The 19,773-nt window shown below is 37.5% G+C and overlaps 1 protein-coding gene across 3 annotated transcripts in view; it reads left to right on the top strand.

Annotated features, from left to right (window-relative positions):
• Window positions 1-19,773, top strand: part of mapk8ip3 (mitogen-activated protein kinase 8 interacting protein 3) — a 55,122-nt gene that overhangs the window by 20,785 nt on the left and 14,564 nt on the right. The window contains exons 6-20 of one of the 3 annotated variants that reach the window (XM_059348253.1): window positions 1,845-2,076; window positions 2,566-2,668; window positions 3,497-3,615; window positions 5,110-5,121; window positions 6,371-6,388; window positions 11,189-11,246; window positions 11,468-11,620; window positions 12,749-12,806; window positions 13,045-13,196; window positions 15,387-15,443; window positions 15,873-16,043; window positions 16,701-16,860; window positions 17,529-17,597; window positions 18,266-18,358; window positions 18,745-18,900. In XM_059348253.1, coding sequence (XP_059204236.1) covers window positions 1,845-2,076; window positions 2,566-2,668; window positions 3,497-3,615; window positions 5,110-5,121; window positions 6,371-6,388; window positions 11,189-11,246; window positions 11,468-11,620; window positions 12,749-12,806; window positions 13,045-13,196; window positions 15,387-15,443; window positions 15,873-16,043; window positions 16,701-16,860; window positions 17,529-17,597; window positions 18,266-18,358; window positions 18,745-18,900 — 1,611 coding nt within the window. The remainder of the gene's footprint in view (window positions 1-1,844; window positions 2,077-2,565; window positions 2,669-3,496; window positions 3,616-5,109; window positions 5,122-6,370; window positions 6,389-11,188; window positions 11,247-11,467; window positions 11,621-12,748; window positions 12,807-13,044; window positions 13,197-15,386; window positions 15,444-15,872; window positions 16,044-16,700; window positions 16,861-17,528; window positions 17,598-18,265; window positions 18,359-18,744; window positions 18,901-19,773) is intronic. The other 2 variants (XM_059348251.1, XM_059348252.1) reach the window with 2 other exon arrangements.

The raw sequence follows: 19,773 nt of genomic DNA on the forward strand, positions 1-19,773 counted from the left end.
ATTCATGTACAAAAGATCTCCGTAATCCAACACAGATAAAAATGTTGCAGTGACAAGACGTTTTTTTACATTAAAAGAAAAACACAACTTATTTCGAAAATAAAAACCCAATTTTAACCTCAGCTTCTTCACAAGATTTTCTATGTGTGGCTTGAAGCTGAGTGAATCATCAATTAAGACTCCTAAGTATTTATACATATGAACCAACTCTATTTCGCTGCCCTCAAGAGTGGACACTGGGGGAACCATTTGAGGCCATTTTTTACTGTTAGAAAATAACATAAGCTTTGTTTTATCGGCATTGAGAACCAGTTTCAAGTGAATTAATGAGTTTTGTACAGCTACAAAAGCTTTCTGCAAAGATTCAATAGCCTGAACAAGAGTTGATCCATAGCAGTAAATAACTGTGTCGTCAGCATAGAAATGCACATTTGCATCGGACACATTTAGACCCAGTATATATGTTGACTCAAGCAAGCAGGGGTCCATATTTTTCTTTTCCCATTTTCTTTATAACTGTGCAGTCGTGGAGCTTCTACCATGCGTGCTTGTGTTTTAATTTACACATGCGCATTGAGCTTAACTGTCCAAATGTCCCTTGTTTTTTTTGGTTTTGTTTTTTTAACTAGTGCTTTATTTGTGGGAGAAACAGCCCAGGTAAGAAAAAAAGGGGACAGTGTTGCTTTCTTCTGTGACTTCTCCTGGTGTTTCACTACAAAAACATGCTGAGAGTACATGCAGAGTTTAAAGGGATAGTTCAAGTAAAGATATATAAGGTCCAAAATGTGTTTTAGCCACCTAAATATATGGATATTAGTTTAAGTGTTTGTTTAAATGTTCCCCGCTTCACTTAAAAAAAACCCTAATCCTTAAAACTATCCCTTTAAAGTTTTAGGAGTTAGTCAAGTTTTGATTAGTTGTATGTAGCACATATACTGTGACAGTGACTTAAACATACTGGACAAGCTGTCCCCAAGTCCCACACTGAATTAACCCATTTAAGCCTAAAATGCCTGGAAAATATGCCTGCAAAACCTGAAGTTTTTTTAGTAATTTTTTTTGGGTGATTCTGTGTCTTTTTTGATAATTTTGTGTCTTTTTTTGGGGTAATTTTGTGTCTTTTTTTTAATAATTTTGAGTCTTTTTTTGGGTAATTCTGTGTCTTTTCTTAAATAATTTGTCTTTTTTTGGTAATTCTGTGTCTTTTTTGGTAATTTTGTGTCTTTTTTTTGTGGTAATTTTGTGTCTTTTTTTTAATAATTTTGTGTCTTTTTTTAAATAATTTTGTGTCTTTTTTTGGGTAATTTTGTGTATTTTTGGGGTAATTTTGTGTCTTTTTTGGTAATTTTGTGTCTTTTTTTGGTAATTTTGTGTCTTTTTTAATAATTTTGAGTCTTTTTTGGGGTAATTCTGTGTCTTTTCTTAAATAATTTGTCTTTTTTGGGTAATTTTGTGTCCTTTTTGGTCATTTTGTGTCTTTTTTTGGTGATGATTTCAAAGTTCTAGAAAAGTCCCATGTTGCATTGCGACACTCCCACATGTATTCTGATGCATTTCATTGGCCAAGAGACTGAAAATAGGTGGAAAAAAAACTACAAATACTACAAAACGACATATCCGCTTTCCAGGCTTTAATGGGTTAAATCAGAATTCCAAGACTTTAGCTACTATATGAAGCCTAGAAAACTAAAGGGAACTATACTACAACATATGGAGCTGTGGATTAAGTCAAAATGAGTGTATCTGGTGTCATTCTGTCAGTCACACCACCTGGCCTTCACTATGTGATGCTCATATAAAGCTGTTTGTCTCCTGCTCCCATGTCGTCGTCTGTACCCACTAAGGAGGACGGATCAGAGTCCGACTCAGTGGCGGCCACACCCAGCAGCACAGGAAGCAAGTCCAACACACCCACCTCCTCCGTCCCCTCCGCCACCGTCACCCCCATCAACGAGGGCTTCCACCCGCAATCTGAGTTTGAAGGGATGCGGGCGGGGAACCGCAGGAAAAGTGCCAAGCGGCTCAGCCGGAATATGGAGGTGCAGGTTTCTCAGGAAACCAGGAATGTCAGCATTGGTAAGAGAGAGTCACCGAATACATCCTCAGTTTGTGGTGTCTGAGTTCATGACTTTCAAACTTTCAATCAGTCAATCAATATCCTTTATTTAACCAGGTAAAATTAATTGAGATTAAAATCTCTTTTTCAAGAATGACCTGGCCAAGAAGGCAGCACCATGATAAAATAAGAACAATCAACCACAATTCTCATACACCACATTCAACATCAATTAAAGTACACACAAGATCAGGGACAAGACTATATGAAGATTGAAATGAGTACAGTTAAAAATGAAATAAATAAACTGGTGACAGATGAAAGAATAAACCCGGTCGTTATCAGAAAATAGTTTTACAAACAATTGCATTGACCAAGAGAACTATCTTCTCTGTCCTTCAGGATTCCTTTGAATTCTCCCAAGGTGACGCAGCATTTAGCTTTGTTCCCTCCTCTCAAATATTGAATGCCGGAAAGTTATTCTGTTGTGTTTGCGTCATGTTTTACAGGTATGGGAAGCAGCGACGAGTGGTCTGAGTTTCAGGAGATCATTGATTCTACCCCTGAGCTGGACATGTGTGTAGACCCCCGTGTGTACGGAGGAGGAAACAGGTACAAATACACTGTGGCTGCATTACATGTGCAGCACATAATGACAGTCCAAAGCAAAAATCATTAATTTAAATGCAAACAGTTTACATTTACATTTAGTCATTTAGCAGGTGCTTTTTTCCAAAGTGACTTACAGGAAGAAAAAAGCAAACAATCAAGGTATAGTGCAGTAACAGCCATTAGTGCAGCAATAAGTGCTAGTGACAATTCTTTAAGGAGTAGAATTATCGTGGTGCTGAAGAGCTGGGTCTTCAGGAGGTTTTTAAAGGTAGAGAGGGACGTTAGAACGTGTTTTGTTGTGTGCAGATATGTAATCAGTTGGCTCAAAAACGAAGTTTTTAATCCAAAAAACCCCCCAAATTTAAAATAAGTTGTCACTCAAACTGGCCTTTAATACTTACTATGTTTTCCCTGATTTTCTGTCCTACATATAATGTTACAATGTTCATATTAAATGTGACCCAAGTGTCAAAAATGCTGTTAACATATGTAAAAGAAATCCCTGTGAGAGAAAACTTCAGGTTTCCGAGCATTGAGAATGCTCCATTTCAATCGTTTTTTTCTGCTGCAATGTTTGTATTTGGTCATCTGCTCCAGGCACTTTGCTGCAGTGTTTACATGACATACACTAACATCAGGGAAACCTGTGATCTTGGCTGTCAATGTTCTTCATTTCTGTCAGATTTCGTATCACACTCCTGCTGAAACTGATTGTGTAGTTTTTGGTTTAGAAGCTTTTTTAGAACATACTGCTGCTGTAATTTAAGAGAATACAAGTGATTTTTCTTTTAATTGCTATTGTCTTATGATGTCTAATGTGTGTTTCAGCCCCTCCCAGGGCATCGTGAATGAGGCCTTCGGCATCAACACCGACTCTCTCTACCACGAGATCAAAGACGCCAAGTCGGACATCATTGGAGATGTAGATGCAGGCGCTGAGCTGCTAGGTATGAACAGGACTCTGACTGACAGCTCAATTAGTTTAAACACTTTCCCTCAAGGAACCGTTCACCCCAAAGTCCAAAATAAATACACAAGACAGCCGATATCTCAAACACTCTGGGACTCACACCAAAACTAAATGAATAAACAAAAGTGCATCAAGTGCAATTTGATTTTAGGGTGAACTGTCCCTTAAAAGCTTGGCAGTAAAGTACATTTTGCCACTGTCTCTTTTGGTCTATGGTAAGTATTTACTTCAAAGAAAAATGGCAGAACAGTGCTGCGTCCTTCACCTCCTCCTGAGGTGTTCATTGTTGCTCTGGAAGTGAAGCTAGACACTTCCACTCTGTGCTTACAGGCCAGTATGTGATATTACTCAGTGAAGATCCAAAGGGAGGCGGATGCATGCACTGCAAAAAAGCCAACTTGTATTTTTTGACCTAAAACAGTGATTTAATTTGGTAAAACTTGGAAATATAAATTATTGACATTTAGGGCAATAATGTAAGTTAGCACAACAAATGAAGCCAGTTGTCTGCTCAAAAACAAGTTGGTGAGTTGTTGTTACTTATATCTTTAAGTTGGGGTTCACAACAAGGGACAATAGTTCTGATAACTCTTATTTCTTTGTTGGGAAATTCGGTCATTAGCGAAAGCTAGCGGCTAACTGATGCTAGCGGCTAACTGATACTAGCGGCTAACTGACGCTAGCGGCGCTGCTTGTTACAGCTACAAGAGTAGCCATTAGCGTATCAATGCTAACTCAAAATTGTGGTCGCAACATTAGCTGAAATTTCATAGCGGTGTTACAATCGTGCCAGAGAAATTCAGAGTTGAGCAAACTCTAAAAGATATTTAGTTTAATTGTCCAACTTAAAATTTTATAGAAGTTTGTTGCCTTGAAATTTTGAGTTCACCCAACTTTTCTTTTTCTTTGCAGTGTGCGCGCGTTACACAAAGTCAGCATTTGTTTTTGCTTTGCGTTAACTGCAGGGCAGGAGCTCCATGTGTGAATGACTCTTTTTTCCTTGCATGGCTGGAAAACACCAGCAGCTCATCACTTCCTGATAAATCATGCTCTGCCTCTGCTGCTGCACCCAACCCCAGCTGCTCATTCATGCAGTGTTACATTTATTCTTCCTTTCTACTTTATTCGTTTTCTCGCTCTTTTTTTTTTTTTTTTTACAGGGCAGACGCATGTTTAATGCAGCCCATTTCAAAGACAGACCTTATTTTTTTTATTGCACTTCATGGTTATGTTTATCAGTTATCTTAGAGTCCGTCTCTGTTTTTGGGCCAACACACTTTTTCAGGGATTCTGGTGGATTTTGTTTCTCTTATTTTCTGGGTTGTTTGGGGTTTTGATTATTGTCCCTAGATTTTTATACGGCAGAAATAGTATGGGGAATTTAATCCATTTTCTTGTCCATCTGATAACTTCTCACCCGTTTCCTTTTTTTCCTCTTTTTTTTATGTGCTTCTGCTGGTGACACCCATAGGCGAGTTCTCAGGTGTGTATCTGAACGTGCATTGGTTGGTATATTTTTCTTTTACTCTCGACTTCTTCTTTACTTTCTAAACACCACATCTAAGACTAGATATTATCCAGTGTATACCCAATAAGAAAAATCAACATCACCACAATTTTTATTATTAATATATTGGTATTATTTTGCTGCTTGACGAAGCAATTGGAAATTTTGATGATACAGTAGAAGCCCAATATTCACACACATGCAGTGAAACAGTTTTTTCCTGTTTGTCCCTTTAAAGTCACAGTGAAATTACTTTTATTTTTAGCGATCGCTACAAGCTATATCAGTCAGCATACTCTAAGCTTCCAGGCAATTGTATTAAATTATAATAAATTATAATAAATTATACCTCCCAGACTTACATTTGGTTGAGAATGACCCCCTACCCAGCCTCATCTTCAAATAAGAAAAACATCATTTCACAACAGCAATATTCTCTAAAAAAAAAAAGTCTGTTTCACTGGGACTTTAAAATATACATGATGATATTTGATTATCTCGTCTCGGGTCAAAGAAACAACATGATCTCACAGGAATCCGTGAAATAGCCACGGATTTCGCTTAACTCAAAATCCGTGGAATAGCCACGGAATCGCTCAAATTTCCGTGAAACTGACACGGATTTTGCTACAATGCAGGTTAATGACAGTCATATCCCGTGGCTATTCCAACATACAAAGTGATTATGTACATTCACTGAGTGAATATTTAGAAAATAAAACATATATTTCTCGCTAGAAATGTGATCAAAATCCATTTTTATGCAGAAACAAAGTCAAAATATTAATTTTTTCACTAAAAATGAGAGAACTGTCCGCCATGTTTTTTATTCTGACCGCCGGGACCTTGAAAGTCACGAGACTTGGAACAAACCAATAGGAACAAATATCCATGGAATAGCCACGGGATATGACTGTCATTAACTTGCATTGTAGCGAAATCCGTGTCAGTTTCACGGAAATTTGAGTGATTCCGTGGCTATTTCACGGATTTCTGTGAGACCAGGCTCCAAAGAAATATTCTCTTGTTTCAGTTCGAGGGCCAAATCGCAGCTTTTGTGTTCTTTAGTCCTGCTGCTTTTCTTCAAGTCCAGATTAATAAATGCTTATCAGCATCCTCTCTTCTCTCTTCCATCCCTGTCCGTCTCTTTTTCCTCTCTGATCTGTGGCCTTTCCTCCTCCTCTCCCCTCCCTTCTTCTTCTTCTTCTTCTTCTTTTGCCTCCAGTCCGTGATGATTTCTTCGGTAAGGCGCACCTTGCCTTCGCCCATGGTCACATTTGCTTGTTATGTCATCTCCCTGGCCTCTTAGCTTTCACATCTTCTGGTTCCCTTTTTGTGTCTGTTTTTTCTGTGTGGCTTAATATTTACATTTTGTGCCACCTTTGCATATCACATATCTACTTTTTTAGATATTTGTCAATAAATTGCACCTAATTTATAGGGCATTAACCTCCTGTGACCCTGCGTCCTCATATGTGGACATTTCATTTTAGGTTTTCTGGACCTTATATTTCATTCTTCTTAACTATAACTGTGCACTCTAGAATGAGAACAACACATCAATCAGTGTAAAAATCAGATGGCAGAATCTTGGTAAAGTCAATTAACAGCTTTTACCCAGACAAAAGTGTCCAGGTACCAAAGCTGATCAGATTTTATAGCTAAAACTTTTTTAGTAGTATTTGTGCTTTAATAATGTTTGTAGTTTGATGTTCTGTGCAAGTTTGACTATTTTTAGCATTAGCAACAAGTTCCGACTCTGCTAATCAGGAAGTATTCATTTGAAAACGAATAGACTTTTACTATCATTCTTCAAATGAGAGGGTGTAAATGTAAGGAAATAAAAAGTTTTATTCACTGGTGAATTAATTGCGTTATACAGTAAAATGAACCCATTATTTTTTTTCAAAAACTAATTCCTGTTCAAAGACAATGCTTGGTTTTTGTATTTATCAGGTCCTACAAATCCAAAATATCTAGGAGAAACTAACAATACATACCAAACAAAAGCTTGGGTCTCAGGAGGTTAAAATAAAAATATGGACATTATCCCATAAGAACCCAGACCCAGTTATCCTGAAAGGAAAATTTTGGGGGATATACAACAGAAAAGTGGACCACATAAAACACATTTATGTTTTTAAAAATATACTACCCCTAAATGTCTGAAGATCTGTGATGTGACATAAATGTTACATTGAACGTTTATGGTATTTATTTTTATGATATTTCTTATTTTAAAATCATTTAAAAAACTAACATTTTCTGCTTACAGAAACACAAATTTCCCTTTTTCTATGGATCTCCACATTTATCAAAATTAATTAAAAATTAATAGTGCTGTTTAACAACAAATGATCTTTCAGATTTGTTTTTAAGTAAAAAAATAATAATACATTAATATTAATTTAAAAAAATAACCTTTCATCTCCATAACATATATCAAAATTGTGACTTTAATTTGTTCAGGAAATATGGTCAGAGCAAGTTAAATGCAATACCCTATTAATTAGTATATTAATTAACATATTATTAATAGTCACAGTAATAGTAATAAAACTGAGTGAAATGGAACTAGATTAAATAACTAGATGGATTAAAAAAGATAAAAAACAACAATAAAATAGATTTTAAAGCTATACTAATTATAATAATACCAATAATAATAATAAAATAGTTAAATAAAAGCTCGACTTAACACTAGGTAAATTACATGGTCGCCCATAAAGTTGGAATAAAATATTTTTTAGCTTTTTCCATGACTTGATTGTGACAATGTGATTTATTCTTGACAGATAAAGTATGTAGCAGTGTATATATCTTCTCAAAACTTGATTAATCAATCTCTTCCAAACATATCACAATGAAAATGAAACCACAATTAACAGAAAATTGTGTCTGAAAACAAATTTATTCCAACTCTATGGGCGACCATGTGGATTAAAAAGGCAAAAAACACAAAGACAAATACAATTGACAAGGGGAAAAAATATTCTACACATGTTCTATAGGACAGAAATATAAAATATAAAAATAAATTGATGCCTTTTATGCTAGAAACTTAAAATTGTGTACCATGAGGATCTTAGATTTCAAAGGCAGGTGCAATCGTGTGATAAGGAAATGTAAAAATTGGAAATGTAAAAATACTTACAGAATGTGAAAGTTGATTAAATATAAAGATTTTTTTAATATCACTTTGTCTATTAAAAGAACGCCCAGGACTGTATCCAATAAATGGCTGAAACTAAAAGGTTTATTCGCATCAAACTTCATATAGGGTGGGTCGGGCCCCCCCGGTTGGGAATCACTGCTTTAGAGCAGTAGTTCTCAACCTTTTTGAGTCGCGACCCCCAATTTAACATGCATGTTGTCCGCGACCCCCACTCACTGAACACAATCTCACACGCACAGTTCAGATCATACAAAAAAGAAACAAAATGACCACAAAAAGACACAAATTGACCAAAAAAGACACAAAATGACAAAAAAAAGACACAGAATGACCAAAAAAAAAAAAACACAAAATGACAAAAAAAGACACAAAGTGATCAAAAAAAGACACAAATGACCAAAAAAGACACAAAATGACCAAAAAAAGACACAAAATGACAAAAAAGACACAAAATGACAAAAAAAGGCACAAATTGACCACAAAAAGATTTTAAAAAAGACACAAAATGACCAAAAAAAGACACAAAATGACTAAAAAATGACAAAAAAAGACACAAAATGACAAAAAAAGGCACAAATTGACCACAAAAAGATAAAAAAAGACACAAAATGACCAAAAAAAGACACAAAATGACTAAAAAAAGACACAAAATGACCAAAAAAGGCACAAATTGACCACAAAATGATTTAAAAAAGACACAAAATGACAAAAAAAGACACAAAATGACCAATAAAGGCACAAATTGACCACAAAAAGATTTAAAAAAGACACAAAATGACAAAAAAGACACAAAATGACCAAAAAAGACACAAAATGACTTAAAAAAGACACAAAATGACCAAAAAAGGCACAAATTGACCACAAAATGATTTAAAAAAAGACACAAAATGACCAAAAAATGACAAAGAAAGACACTAAATGACCAATAAAGGCACAAATTGACCACAAAAAGATTTAAAAAAGACACAAAATGACCAAAAAAAAGACACAAAATGACCAAAAAAGACACAAAATGACTTAAAAAAGACACAAAATGACTAAAAAAAGACACAAAATGACAAAAAAATGACCAAAAAAGGCACAAATTGACCACAAAATGATTTAAAAAAGACACAAAATGACAAAAAAAAGACACAAAATGACCAATAAAGGCACAAATTGACCACAAAAAGATTTAAAAAAGACACAAAATGACAAAAAAAAGACACAAAATGACAAAAAAAGACACAAAATGACTTAAAAAAGACACAAAATGACCAAAAAAGGCACAAATTGACCACAAAATGACCAAAAAAAGACACAAAATGACTATAAAAAGACACAAAATGACCAAAAAAGACACAAATTGACCAAAAAAAGGAAACAAGTCCCTAAGGTTGAGAATAGCTGCTTTAGAGGACCAAATTAAGAGATTCATTTTAAGAAGTGGTGATTGGCTTAGTTTGTTATCTCGAGCATTGTAGCTGCAAATCTGCCAGTCTGAGCTGCTTTAAGCTGACACAAGTTGAACCCAGAAAGATGTGCACTTATTTTTCTGCTTCTATAAAGTTCATGTTGTGATAAGTGACAGCAGAGTTTTTAATCCAGTGTCAGACCAACACAAACCATCCCTAGTGTTTGTTACTGACCCCTGCTGGTACATAAGAACCTCCTGGCTTTTGTTCTTGGTTTGTTTGTTATCATGTCCAAATTTTTCCTCTGTGTTGAAATTCCTGCTTAAAGTCTGTGTGCTTGGCTTCTGTTGCACAGTGCTTGCTGCTTGCACGTATGATTTTCAGTTTATGTCTGGCAATAATTAAGATAATTAAGATTTTATAACTGTTATAGTTACAGGACCAACCCTGGATTGTGAATTTGTGTGCACTCATGGAGCTGGATACAGTTTTGATCAAATGACATGTTATATTTTGAGGAGGAGAATTGTTGTGGTTATACTTCCAAAATGTTCCCACAAGTTGGTGACTAACTAAAAGTTAAAATGTTGGTAAAAATAATGCTCCGACTTCTCGAGTCAACTATCGTTTAATCAACTTGAGTTTCATGAGTGCTTCCTCATTGTTTTCCCTATATTTAACATCGAACCCTTCTTTTCAAACTGATTTAGCTTCTTTATTAAGTTGAGTGCTAAAATGCGATAATCTGTGCATTACATTTTTGTTTCATTTCATTATTAAACTTTCATTTACCCTGGCTATTTTGAAAGGCTGTGTTGCCTCAGAAACTTACTCAACCCTCTATGGTACGCATTATGATGGAGTTAGGAAAAAAAATGCTTGGAGTGTTTTTTTTGTCTTAAAATAGACTAAATAAACATAATTTGATGTGTAAAAGATTCAGTAGCTTCAACAGGGTACAATACATAACATTTCAAATTTAAAAACATTATAAAAGCCAGTTTCTTGTCTGAATGTTGCCTGTGGGAAACATTGTAACATTGAACCAAAGACCCATTGAAATTTCTTGAACAGTCTAGGTGTATGAAACTATCAAAAATGAAGGTTTACTCACTTATCAGTAGGAATGTATTTTTTCTAGCTGGAAAAGGGCCAGGAAATGACGTTTTGAGTGATTTTTTTGTGGCGCGAAATGGGAAAGCTGTTTCCTTGGGAAAAATCTGCAAAATAGGGTTTCAATATGGCCTCCTGGAGGTCATGTGACAAATTAAAGCATTGCTATTGGTTCCCTATACTCTTCCCTCTTTTTTAAAGTATTGCATCACTCAAAAAGATGCATTGTAGAAATTTGACAGGCCAAAAATGGGAATGTTGCCTGAGGGCAACACCGTACCATAGAGGGTTAACAATTTTATAAATCAATCAATGGTTTTTCTGATGATTTATAACGGAGATGTGAATGTGACTGTTTCAGGAATGGGTAAGGAGGTGGAGAACCTGCTGACAGAGAACAAACAGCTCCTCGAGACCAAGTAAGAGACACGGAGAAGATTTTTATGTGTCTTTCATCTTTATACACCTTCCATCCTTTCTCATGTATCTTTTACCGACTGAAAGATTTGTTTCATGGTCTAAAAATATCGTTAAATGTGACATTTTTAACAATCAAGTTCACTATTGTTCTTTGTGTGCGTGTGTAAACATGAAAGCCCTGAGCTGTTTGATATCTTATTTTCTGCTCTTAACTCGACAGAAATGCTCTCAACATTGTGAAAAATGACCTAATTGCCAAAGTGGACGAGCTGTCGGGGGAGCAGGAGGTGCTGCGGGAGGAGCTGGAGGCCTTGAGGCAGTCCAAGAACAAGGTGGACGCCAGAGTCAAAGAGCTGGAGGAAGAACTCAGGAGGTGAAAATAACACGTGGGATGAGTTCAGGAAGAAAACAATAGAGCTTCTTCAAAAATCTGTAATGTAATGAGAAATACATTAGCAAACCCGACAGACAAACATAAACAGATCAGATGCAAAAACAGCATCAGTTAGAAGACAATAACATCTATCCATCAACATAACGGCTTTAACCTTAGTGACCCTACATTAGTCACTTAAACGTCCTGGCAACAGACACAGAGGAAGAGTAACGTAATAGTATTAATATGTATATAATATACATATGTATATTAATATGTATATAGTATATATATATATAAGTATATAAAAGTATATATATGATATTCTAATTTATTGAGATGCACCTGTACAGTGCTTAACTTCTGTACCAGTTCCTGACTGCCACCTACTGCAGGTACTACATTGACTATGGAGAAGTACTTCATACAGCCCCACTTAAAAAAACCTGAACTATCCTTTAAGGCAGTAGTTCTCAACCTTTTTGAGTCGCGACCCCCAATTTAACATGCATGTTGTCCGCAACCCCCGCTCACTGAACACAATCTCACACGCACAGTTAAGATCACCCAAAATAGAAACAAAATGACCACAAAAAGACACAAAATGACTAAAAAAAGACACAAAATGACCAAAAAAAGACATTAAATGACAAAAAAAGACACAAAATGACCAAAAAAGACACAAAATGACCAAAAAAAGACACAAATTGACCAAAAAAGACACAAAATGAACAAAAAAAGAAAGAAATTACCAAAAAAGACACAAAATGACCAAAAAAAGACACAAAATGACACAAAATGACAAAAAAAAGACAAAAAAAGGCACAAATTGACCACAAAATGATTAAAAAAAGACACAAAATGACCAAAAAAAGACTTTTCACTTTAACACAGTGGAGACAGAGCTGACTTCCAAAATGATTTGGCGACCCCCAGAAATCATCTCGCGACTCCAACTGGGGTCCCGACCCCAAGGTTGAGAATAGTTGCTTTAAGTCACCAACTTCACATACAAAAGGGTCCCTCAGTGACTCCCAGTCTTAGTGGACTTTTGGCTGTCCAGAAGTTCACAGAAGCAGTTAGAAATAAAGTTTGTGTAACGCTGTTTTTGCTTTTGTGCTGCAGGTTAAGAGCAGAGGCTCTCGGCGCGTCTCGGGACTCGAAGGATGAAGGAGGTGATGATGTAAGTAGGATGGAGACATCACTGTTGTCTTCTTTATTATATGAGAATGTCACTGTAGAAAAGAGTTCACTGCTCATATTTAAGCAGCTGTTGACAGATTTACATATTTTGGGTTGTTTGGTTTTGTGGAAACAGATAAAATAAAATAGAATTACATTTTACAGCATGAATACAAAGAAGTAAGTAGATAAAAGTTGAACTGGATTAATAAATGGGACTACCTGGCTTGTGTGCCCAGTTTTCATCACCCATGCAGGACGGCGACATGACGATGACGCAGCGGCGGCGGTTCACCCGGGTGGAGATGGCGCGGGTGCTGATGGAGAGGAATCAGTACAAAGAGAGACTGATGGAGCTGCAGGAGGCCGTACGGTGGACGGAGATGATCAGGTAGACCAAAGGAAGCTTTAAACTACAGATTAAGATTCATAATGTTGCCGGTTTGCAGCCGAGTGCGAAGCGGTTGGGATGAGAGTCAGCACCTCCAAGTCTGAGGACATGGTTCTCTGCCGGAAAACGGTGGACTGCTAGTCTAGACGGATTTCATAAAAAAGGCCTTCTATAAGAAGTGAGGAGCATTTATGGGTACAAGTCAGGAACCGGCCTACCTTACAGATCTCAAGGGTGCTGAGTCCAAAAAAAAAAGGTTCCCACGCGAAATTTTGAGTTTTTGACCTTCTAATTTGTATCAAATGGCCACCAAATTGCCCATCTTGCTCAGTCATTGGACCATTTCCCCTTAGTTTTTTTGTAAGTAGACAATCAAAGATGAGGAAATTAAGTTTCTGGATCTATAGTCTAGGGTCAGAGCAAGAATATAGTGGAGGCTCAGTGTCTTTTTTATGTATATACTGTGATATTGATTGAATATTTATGTCGGCCTTAAAAAATGACACAAATAATGCTTAATTTCACCTTAAAAGTTGATATTATGCATATATATATATATATATATATATGCATAAAAAAAGACACTGAGCCTCCACTATATCCTTGCTCTGACCCTAGACTATAGATCCAGAAACTTAATTTCCTCATCTTTGATTTTCTACTTACAAAAACTTGGGGGAAATGGTCCAACGACTGTGCAAGATGGGTAATTTGGCCGCCAATTTGATATGCAAATTAGAAGGTCAAAAACTCAAAATTTCACTTGGGAACCATTTTTTTTTTGGATTCAGCACCCTTGAAATAAGTAAAGTAGGCCGGTTCCCGACTTGTACCCATAAATGCTCCTCACTTTCACTTTTTGGACAATTCCGTCTAGACTATGCCCCCTCTGGGTGGAGAGAGGTGCTGCCTCAAGCGAAGGAGTTCCAGTATCTCTATCTTGTTTACGAGTGAGGGTAGAACGGAGCGTGAGATGGACAGGCGGTTTGGTGCAGCGTCAGCAGTGATGCGGGCGTTGTACCGGACCGTCGTGGTGAAGAAGGAGCTGAGCCTGAAGGCAAAGCTCTCGATTTACCGCTCCATCTACGTTCCAACCCTCACCTACGGTCATGAGCTTTGGGTAGTGACCGAAAGAACAAGATCGCGGATACAAGCGGCTGAAATGAGCTTCCTCCGTAGGGTGGGGTCGCAAGATGATTTCTGGGGGTGGCCAAATCATTTTGGAAGTCAGCTCTGTCTCCACTGTGTTAAAGTGTTCATGTGTTAATGTGTTTTAGTCTTTTTGGTCACTTAATGTCTTTTTTTGGTCATTTTGTGGGGGGTTTTTTAGTCATTTTGTCTTTTTTTGATCATTTTGTGGTCAATTTGTGTCTTTTTTTGGTCAATTTGTTACCTTTTTTGGTAATTTTGTTTCTTTTTTTAGTCATTTTGTCTTTTTTTGATCATTTTGTGGTCAATTTGTGTCTTTTTTTGGTCAATTTGTTACCTTTTTTGGTAATTTTGTTTCTTTTTTTAGTCATTTTGTGTCTTTTTTGGTAATTTTGTTTCTTTTTTTAGTCATTTTGTGTCTTTTTTGGTAATTTTGTTTCTTTTTTTAGTCATTTTGTGTCTTTTTTGGTAATTTTGTTTCTTTTTGGGATCATTTTGTGTCTTTTTTTTGGTCATTTGTGTCTTTTGGTCATTTTGTTTCCTTTTTTTGGAATTTTGTTTCTTTTTTGGGTGATCTGAACTGTGCGTGTGAGATTGTGTTCAGTGAGTGGGGGTCGCGGACAACATGCATGTTAAATTGGGGGTCGCGACTCAAAAAGGTTGAGAACTACTGCTCTAAAGGAGCCAGTTGAGGTGGTTTGGGCATCTGGTAAGGATCCTCCCGGGCGCCTCCTGTTAGAGGAGTTCTGGGCACGTCCAACTGGTAGGAGGCCCCGGGGAAGACCCAGAACACGGTGGAGGGATTATATCTCTCTCCTGGCCTGGGAACGCCTCGGGGTCCCCCAGGAGGAGCTGGACGTTGTGGCTGGGGAGAGGGACGTCTGGAATGCCCTGCTTAGCCTGCTGCCCCCGCGACCCGGCCCCGGATAAGCGGAGGAAAATGGATGGATGGATGGATGGATGTTGCCTTTAGTCACACAGTGTCCTCATTTTTTTGTTTCTGTTTCTTTTCCTTTGACTCTCACCTCTGTTTCCTCTCAGGGCGTCCAGGGAGAGTCCGCAAATCCAAGAGAAAAAGAAGTCCACCATCTGGCAATTGTGAGATTCTGCATTTCACAACATGATTTACAATAAGAATGATTAAATGATGATCAAAAACATTAGAAATTATGTTTCGAGTGGTAAACATGTCAATTCCTGTTTGTATTCAAAAAATGTTTAAATTAAGGCAGGAGATTTATAACTTAAGGGGGTTAATGCTAATGTTTGAAACTCAGAAAGTCAGAACTAATCTCAAATACAGATGTGTGTCAGTTTTGGGTGTAAAATTATGGATTAATGGACTAAATGATGAAATAAAGTTAGTTTTCAAGAAGACTAAAAATAATCTAAAATTATCAAGGGTTACAATGAAATTTGATTGAATTTGATTTTTCAGTTTAAGCTATTTTTGTTGTTTTTTGTAACCGAAATAAAGCATTCATTCATTCATTCATTCATGTAAAACCTCTCCTTCTCTTTCTCCAGCTTCGCTCGTCTCTTCAGCACGTCGTCCAGCCCGCCGCCCGTCAAGCGGCCGTACTACAGCGTCAACATCCACTACAAGTCGCCCTCGCCGGCTGGTTTCTCTCAGCGACGCAGCCACACCATGTGCCAGATCTCCACCTCCAACCGCACGCTGGAGTTCTTCCCCGAAGAGTGAGCAGCCACCAGCTACAAACCGCCACTAAACCTCCATCTTTGATCGCTTCTCACTCTGCTTTTGGTCTGAACGCCTGGTTGCTTGCTCGCTTTGTGGCAGCTTGGAGAGTAGAAAGCTTCCAGCACGTTCTCCAGTATTTAACCTGGAGATGTGAAGTGTGTTTGAATAACACACACTTCACATTTGGGATTAGTTGGTAATTCCATTCATGCGTGATTAAATAGATCAATAATCCACTTAAGGCCGTGGTTTATGGTCATTTTAGTATCACAGTTAATTATTGAATTACTAACATAAATAAACTTTCTATGATATTCTAATTTATTGAGATGCTCCCGTAAGCACATCAGGCCACAGACACGTCTCTCACACAAATTCATACTCAGCATATTTTAAATCTTTTCAGAATCTCCAGTTGGGTTTGATGAGCACATTGCTTGGCTTAGTTTAACTTGTGATGGCAACAGCTGCTGTTGCTTCATTTTCTTCCTCTCCTCTTCCTCTTCCTCTTCCTCTCTCTCCTCTCTGTTCTGCTGCTGGCTGGCCAGGCTGCTAACGCTTCGCTCTTTTCTCTTCTCTTCTCTTCTCTTCTCTTCTCTTCTCTTCTCTTCTCTTCTCTTCTCTTCTCTTCTCTTCCCTCCTGTTGCTTTCAGACTGGCCAGTAACGGTGTTGCGTCTCTCCTCAGTGACTCGGCACTGTTGGCCCGCCGAGAGCAGCGGCGTGAACAGTACCGGCAGGTCCGTGAGCACATGCGCCGCGATGACGGCATCATGCAGGCGTGCGGCTGGAGCGTGCCGTCTCGCTTCAAACAGGTACACACACAGCCCCGCCCTCACATGGTCACGAATCACAAGTATACATTTATCACACAAATAATAATAAGTGCTGCAGGACAATAAGTGCACATTATTGTCTATCTATTGTCTTACCTTTTCAGTGGATTGTTCATATACAGTGTGTGTATTTATTCACATACAGTGTGTGTATTTATTAATTTATTAATCCTGCTGTATGTCACACAAAATGTGACATACAGCAGGATTATTTTTTGGATATAATTTCCCAAGCTCTAACTTGTTGACTCCTGAGTCCATTAACAGTTTGATAACTTCACTGTTTTGGTCTTTATATGGCATTTATTGACAATAGGAATATTAACACCGGTAAGAATATCCCGGCACTTTCTCCAAAGTCAAGTTGACATACTTTTCTAATTGAGTTGGACCTGGATTTTCAATTTAGCATTTTGTAGTTGAGAGTTATTATAAAAACCTCAGTAATCATTTGTCCTACTGACATAGGATAATATGTTAAAATAACAAACAAGCAAAATCACATTTTACAGTGTAGTAGATCGTCTCAGTCTTGGATTCAAACATGATTTCATAGCATGGAAGTGTGCTTTAAATTGTCTGTCAGACCCTGTGCAGCTCAAAGAGTGTGTTGGTAGGCAGGTGGCTCTAACTCTGGTCTCCCACAGCCCGGAGGTCCGGCGGACACGGCTCAGGACAGCCCACTGAAGAGACAACAGGCAAGTGAGACCCTCAGAGTCCTTCTAACCTTCCTCAGTACATTTACAGATAATCAAGATAATCAATCTTCTGTACACTGTAAACAATTGATATGACACACACACACACACACACACAAACAAAAACACAAACCTTATGATTGCTCTTCCTTAAAGGAAATCTCCACTATGAATACGTAAATAAGTGATATCATATGTGGAAAAATTATATAGTTCCAGTGAAAACTGTTGCAGACTATCACTATATGGTGCTGCAGCAAAGAATTATCAAATCTTAGTGGCTCATAGTGGTTTTAACATTGAGTACAAATAAACATATATATATATAACAGTGGTGACTACTTTGTATTCCTGCCATCCAATCAGGACGCTTCCAGTGCAGCGACAGTGGGATTTAATAGCAGAATATTCCGTTTTAAAGATCATATTTTGGTGCCACAATCAAAGAGTGGGTTCTAGCAATCAGCAGAAAGAAATCCTTCATAGATAAGGCACAGATACAGATATACCCTGTGACAGCACTCCCTATAGAGGTGTTATGTTTTGAGTAAGTGGTGTGTGACATTTGGAAAGCTACTGTTCATTTTTAAAGCACAAACACATTCTCATCAGTAGTCAGGAACATTTGATGTGCTTTGTTAGAACCAGATCATTTACCAGTCTGTCCTCTCACCTCCTGATTTTAGACCACCACTAACGACAAAGAGGACAACCGCATGAAGAATGTGCCCGTCCCGGTGTACTGTCGTCCTTTGGTAGAAAAGGACCCCAACAGGAAGGTGAGGAGTCCAGTAGAAGATAGTTTTCTGGGATATGAACCACCATGACGCTACTCAAAAATGTGTTTAACTTGTTGTTAGTTCTCTTGAATCTTTGAACTTAACTGTGCGGAGTAATATATATGCAGAGTGTGACGCTAAAAGGTTTTCACATCCTTCTGGGGAATTTTATTCTGGTGCTCACCAGAAAAAATAAAATCTGAATCTAGTGCGTTTGAAAGGAATGTTTTCTTTTAAAAAATCACCAGAATACAACACTTATAATAGCCAAAAACTGTAAAAAACAGCATTAGTCATTCAAATTCATTCATCGGGAATTAAGTGAAAAAATGGCACGAGTCACGAGTCAGTTTTTTAATTATGCGTGTGTGTGTGCATGTTTGTAGCTGTGGTGTGCAGCTGGCGTGGACCTGACGGGATGGAGGGCCAGCAGCCAGGAGTCGCTACCGGCCAAAGCGCCATCAGGCGGCAGCGACCCTCTGCACGCTGAAGAGAACGGAGGAGGCAAGAAGAGCAGCCACAGCTCCCCAGAGAAGAGGAAGGTAGACTGAAACGTTCACCTTTTGGAGATATTTTGCTTCTCTAGGGCAGTAGCTCTCAACCTTTTTGAGTCGTGACCCCAAATTTAACATGCATGTTGTCTGTCTCACACGCACAGTTCAGATCACCCAAAAAAGAAACAAAATTACCTAAAAAGGAAACAAAATGACCAAAAAAGACACAAAATGACAAAAAAAGACAAAATGACCAAAAAGTCACAAATTGACCACAAAATGATAAAAAAAAAAAGGCCAAATTGACCACAAAATGAACAAAAAAAGACACAAGATTACCAAAAAAAGACACAAAATGACAAAAAAAGACACAAAATGACCAAAGAAAAGACACAAATTGACCGAAAAAGACACAAAATGACAAAAAAAGACAAAATGACCCAAAAATGATCAAAAAAAGAGCCAAAAAAGGCCAAAAAAGACACAAATTGACCACAAAATGAACAAAAAAAGACAAGATTACCAAAAAAGACACAAAATGACAAAAAAAGACACAAAATGACCAAAGAAAAGACACAAAATGACTAAAAAAAGAAACAAAATTACCAAAAAAGACACAAATTGACCACAAAATGATCAAAAAAAGACACAAAATGACCTAAAAAGACACAAAATTACCAAAAAAGACACAAAATTACCAAAAAGACTAAACACATGAACACTTTAACACAGTGGAGACAGAGCTGACTTCCAAAATGACCCCCAGAAATCATCTTGCGACCCCAATTGGGGTCCCGACCCCAAGGTTGAGAATAGCTGGTCTAGGGTAGTTCAAAACATGCATCTATGACAGACGACATCACAAACACAACTAGAACTCAATCATAGACGTGTAAGAATCATATTCACAAGGGATAGGTT

This window comes from Centropristis striata, chromosome 13 (genome assembly GCF_030273125.1).
Source record: "Centropristis striata isolate RG_2023a ecotype Rhode Island chromosome 13, C.striata_1.0, whole genome shotgun sequence".
Lineage (NCBI taxonomy): Eukaryota > Metazoa > Chordata > Actinopteri > Perciformes > Serranidae > Centropristis > Centropristis striata.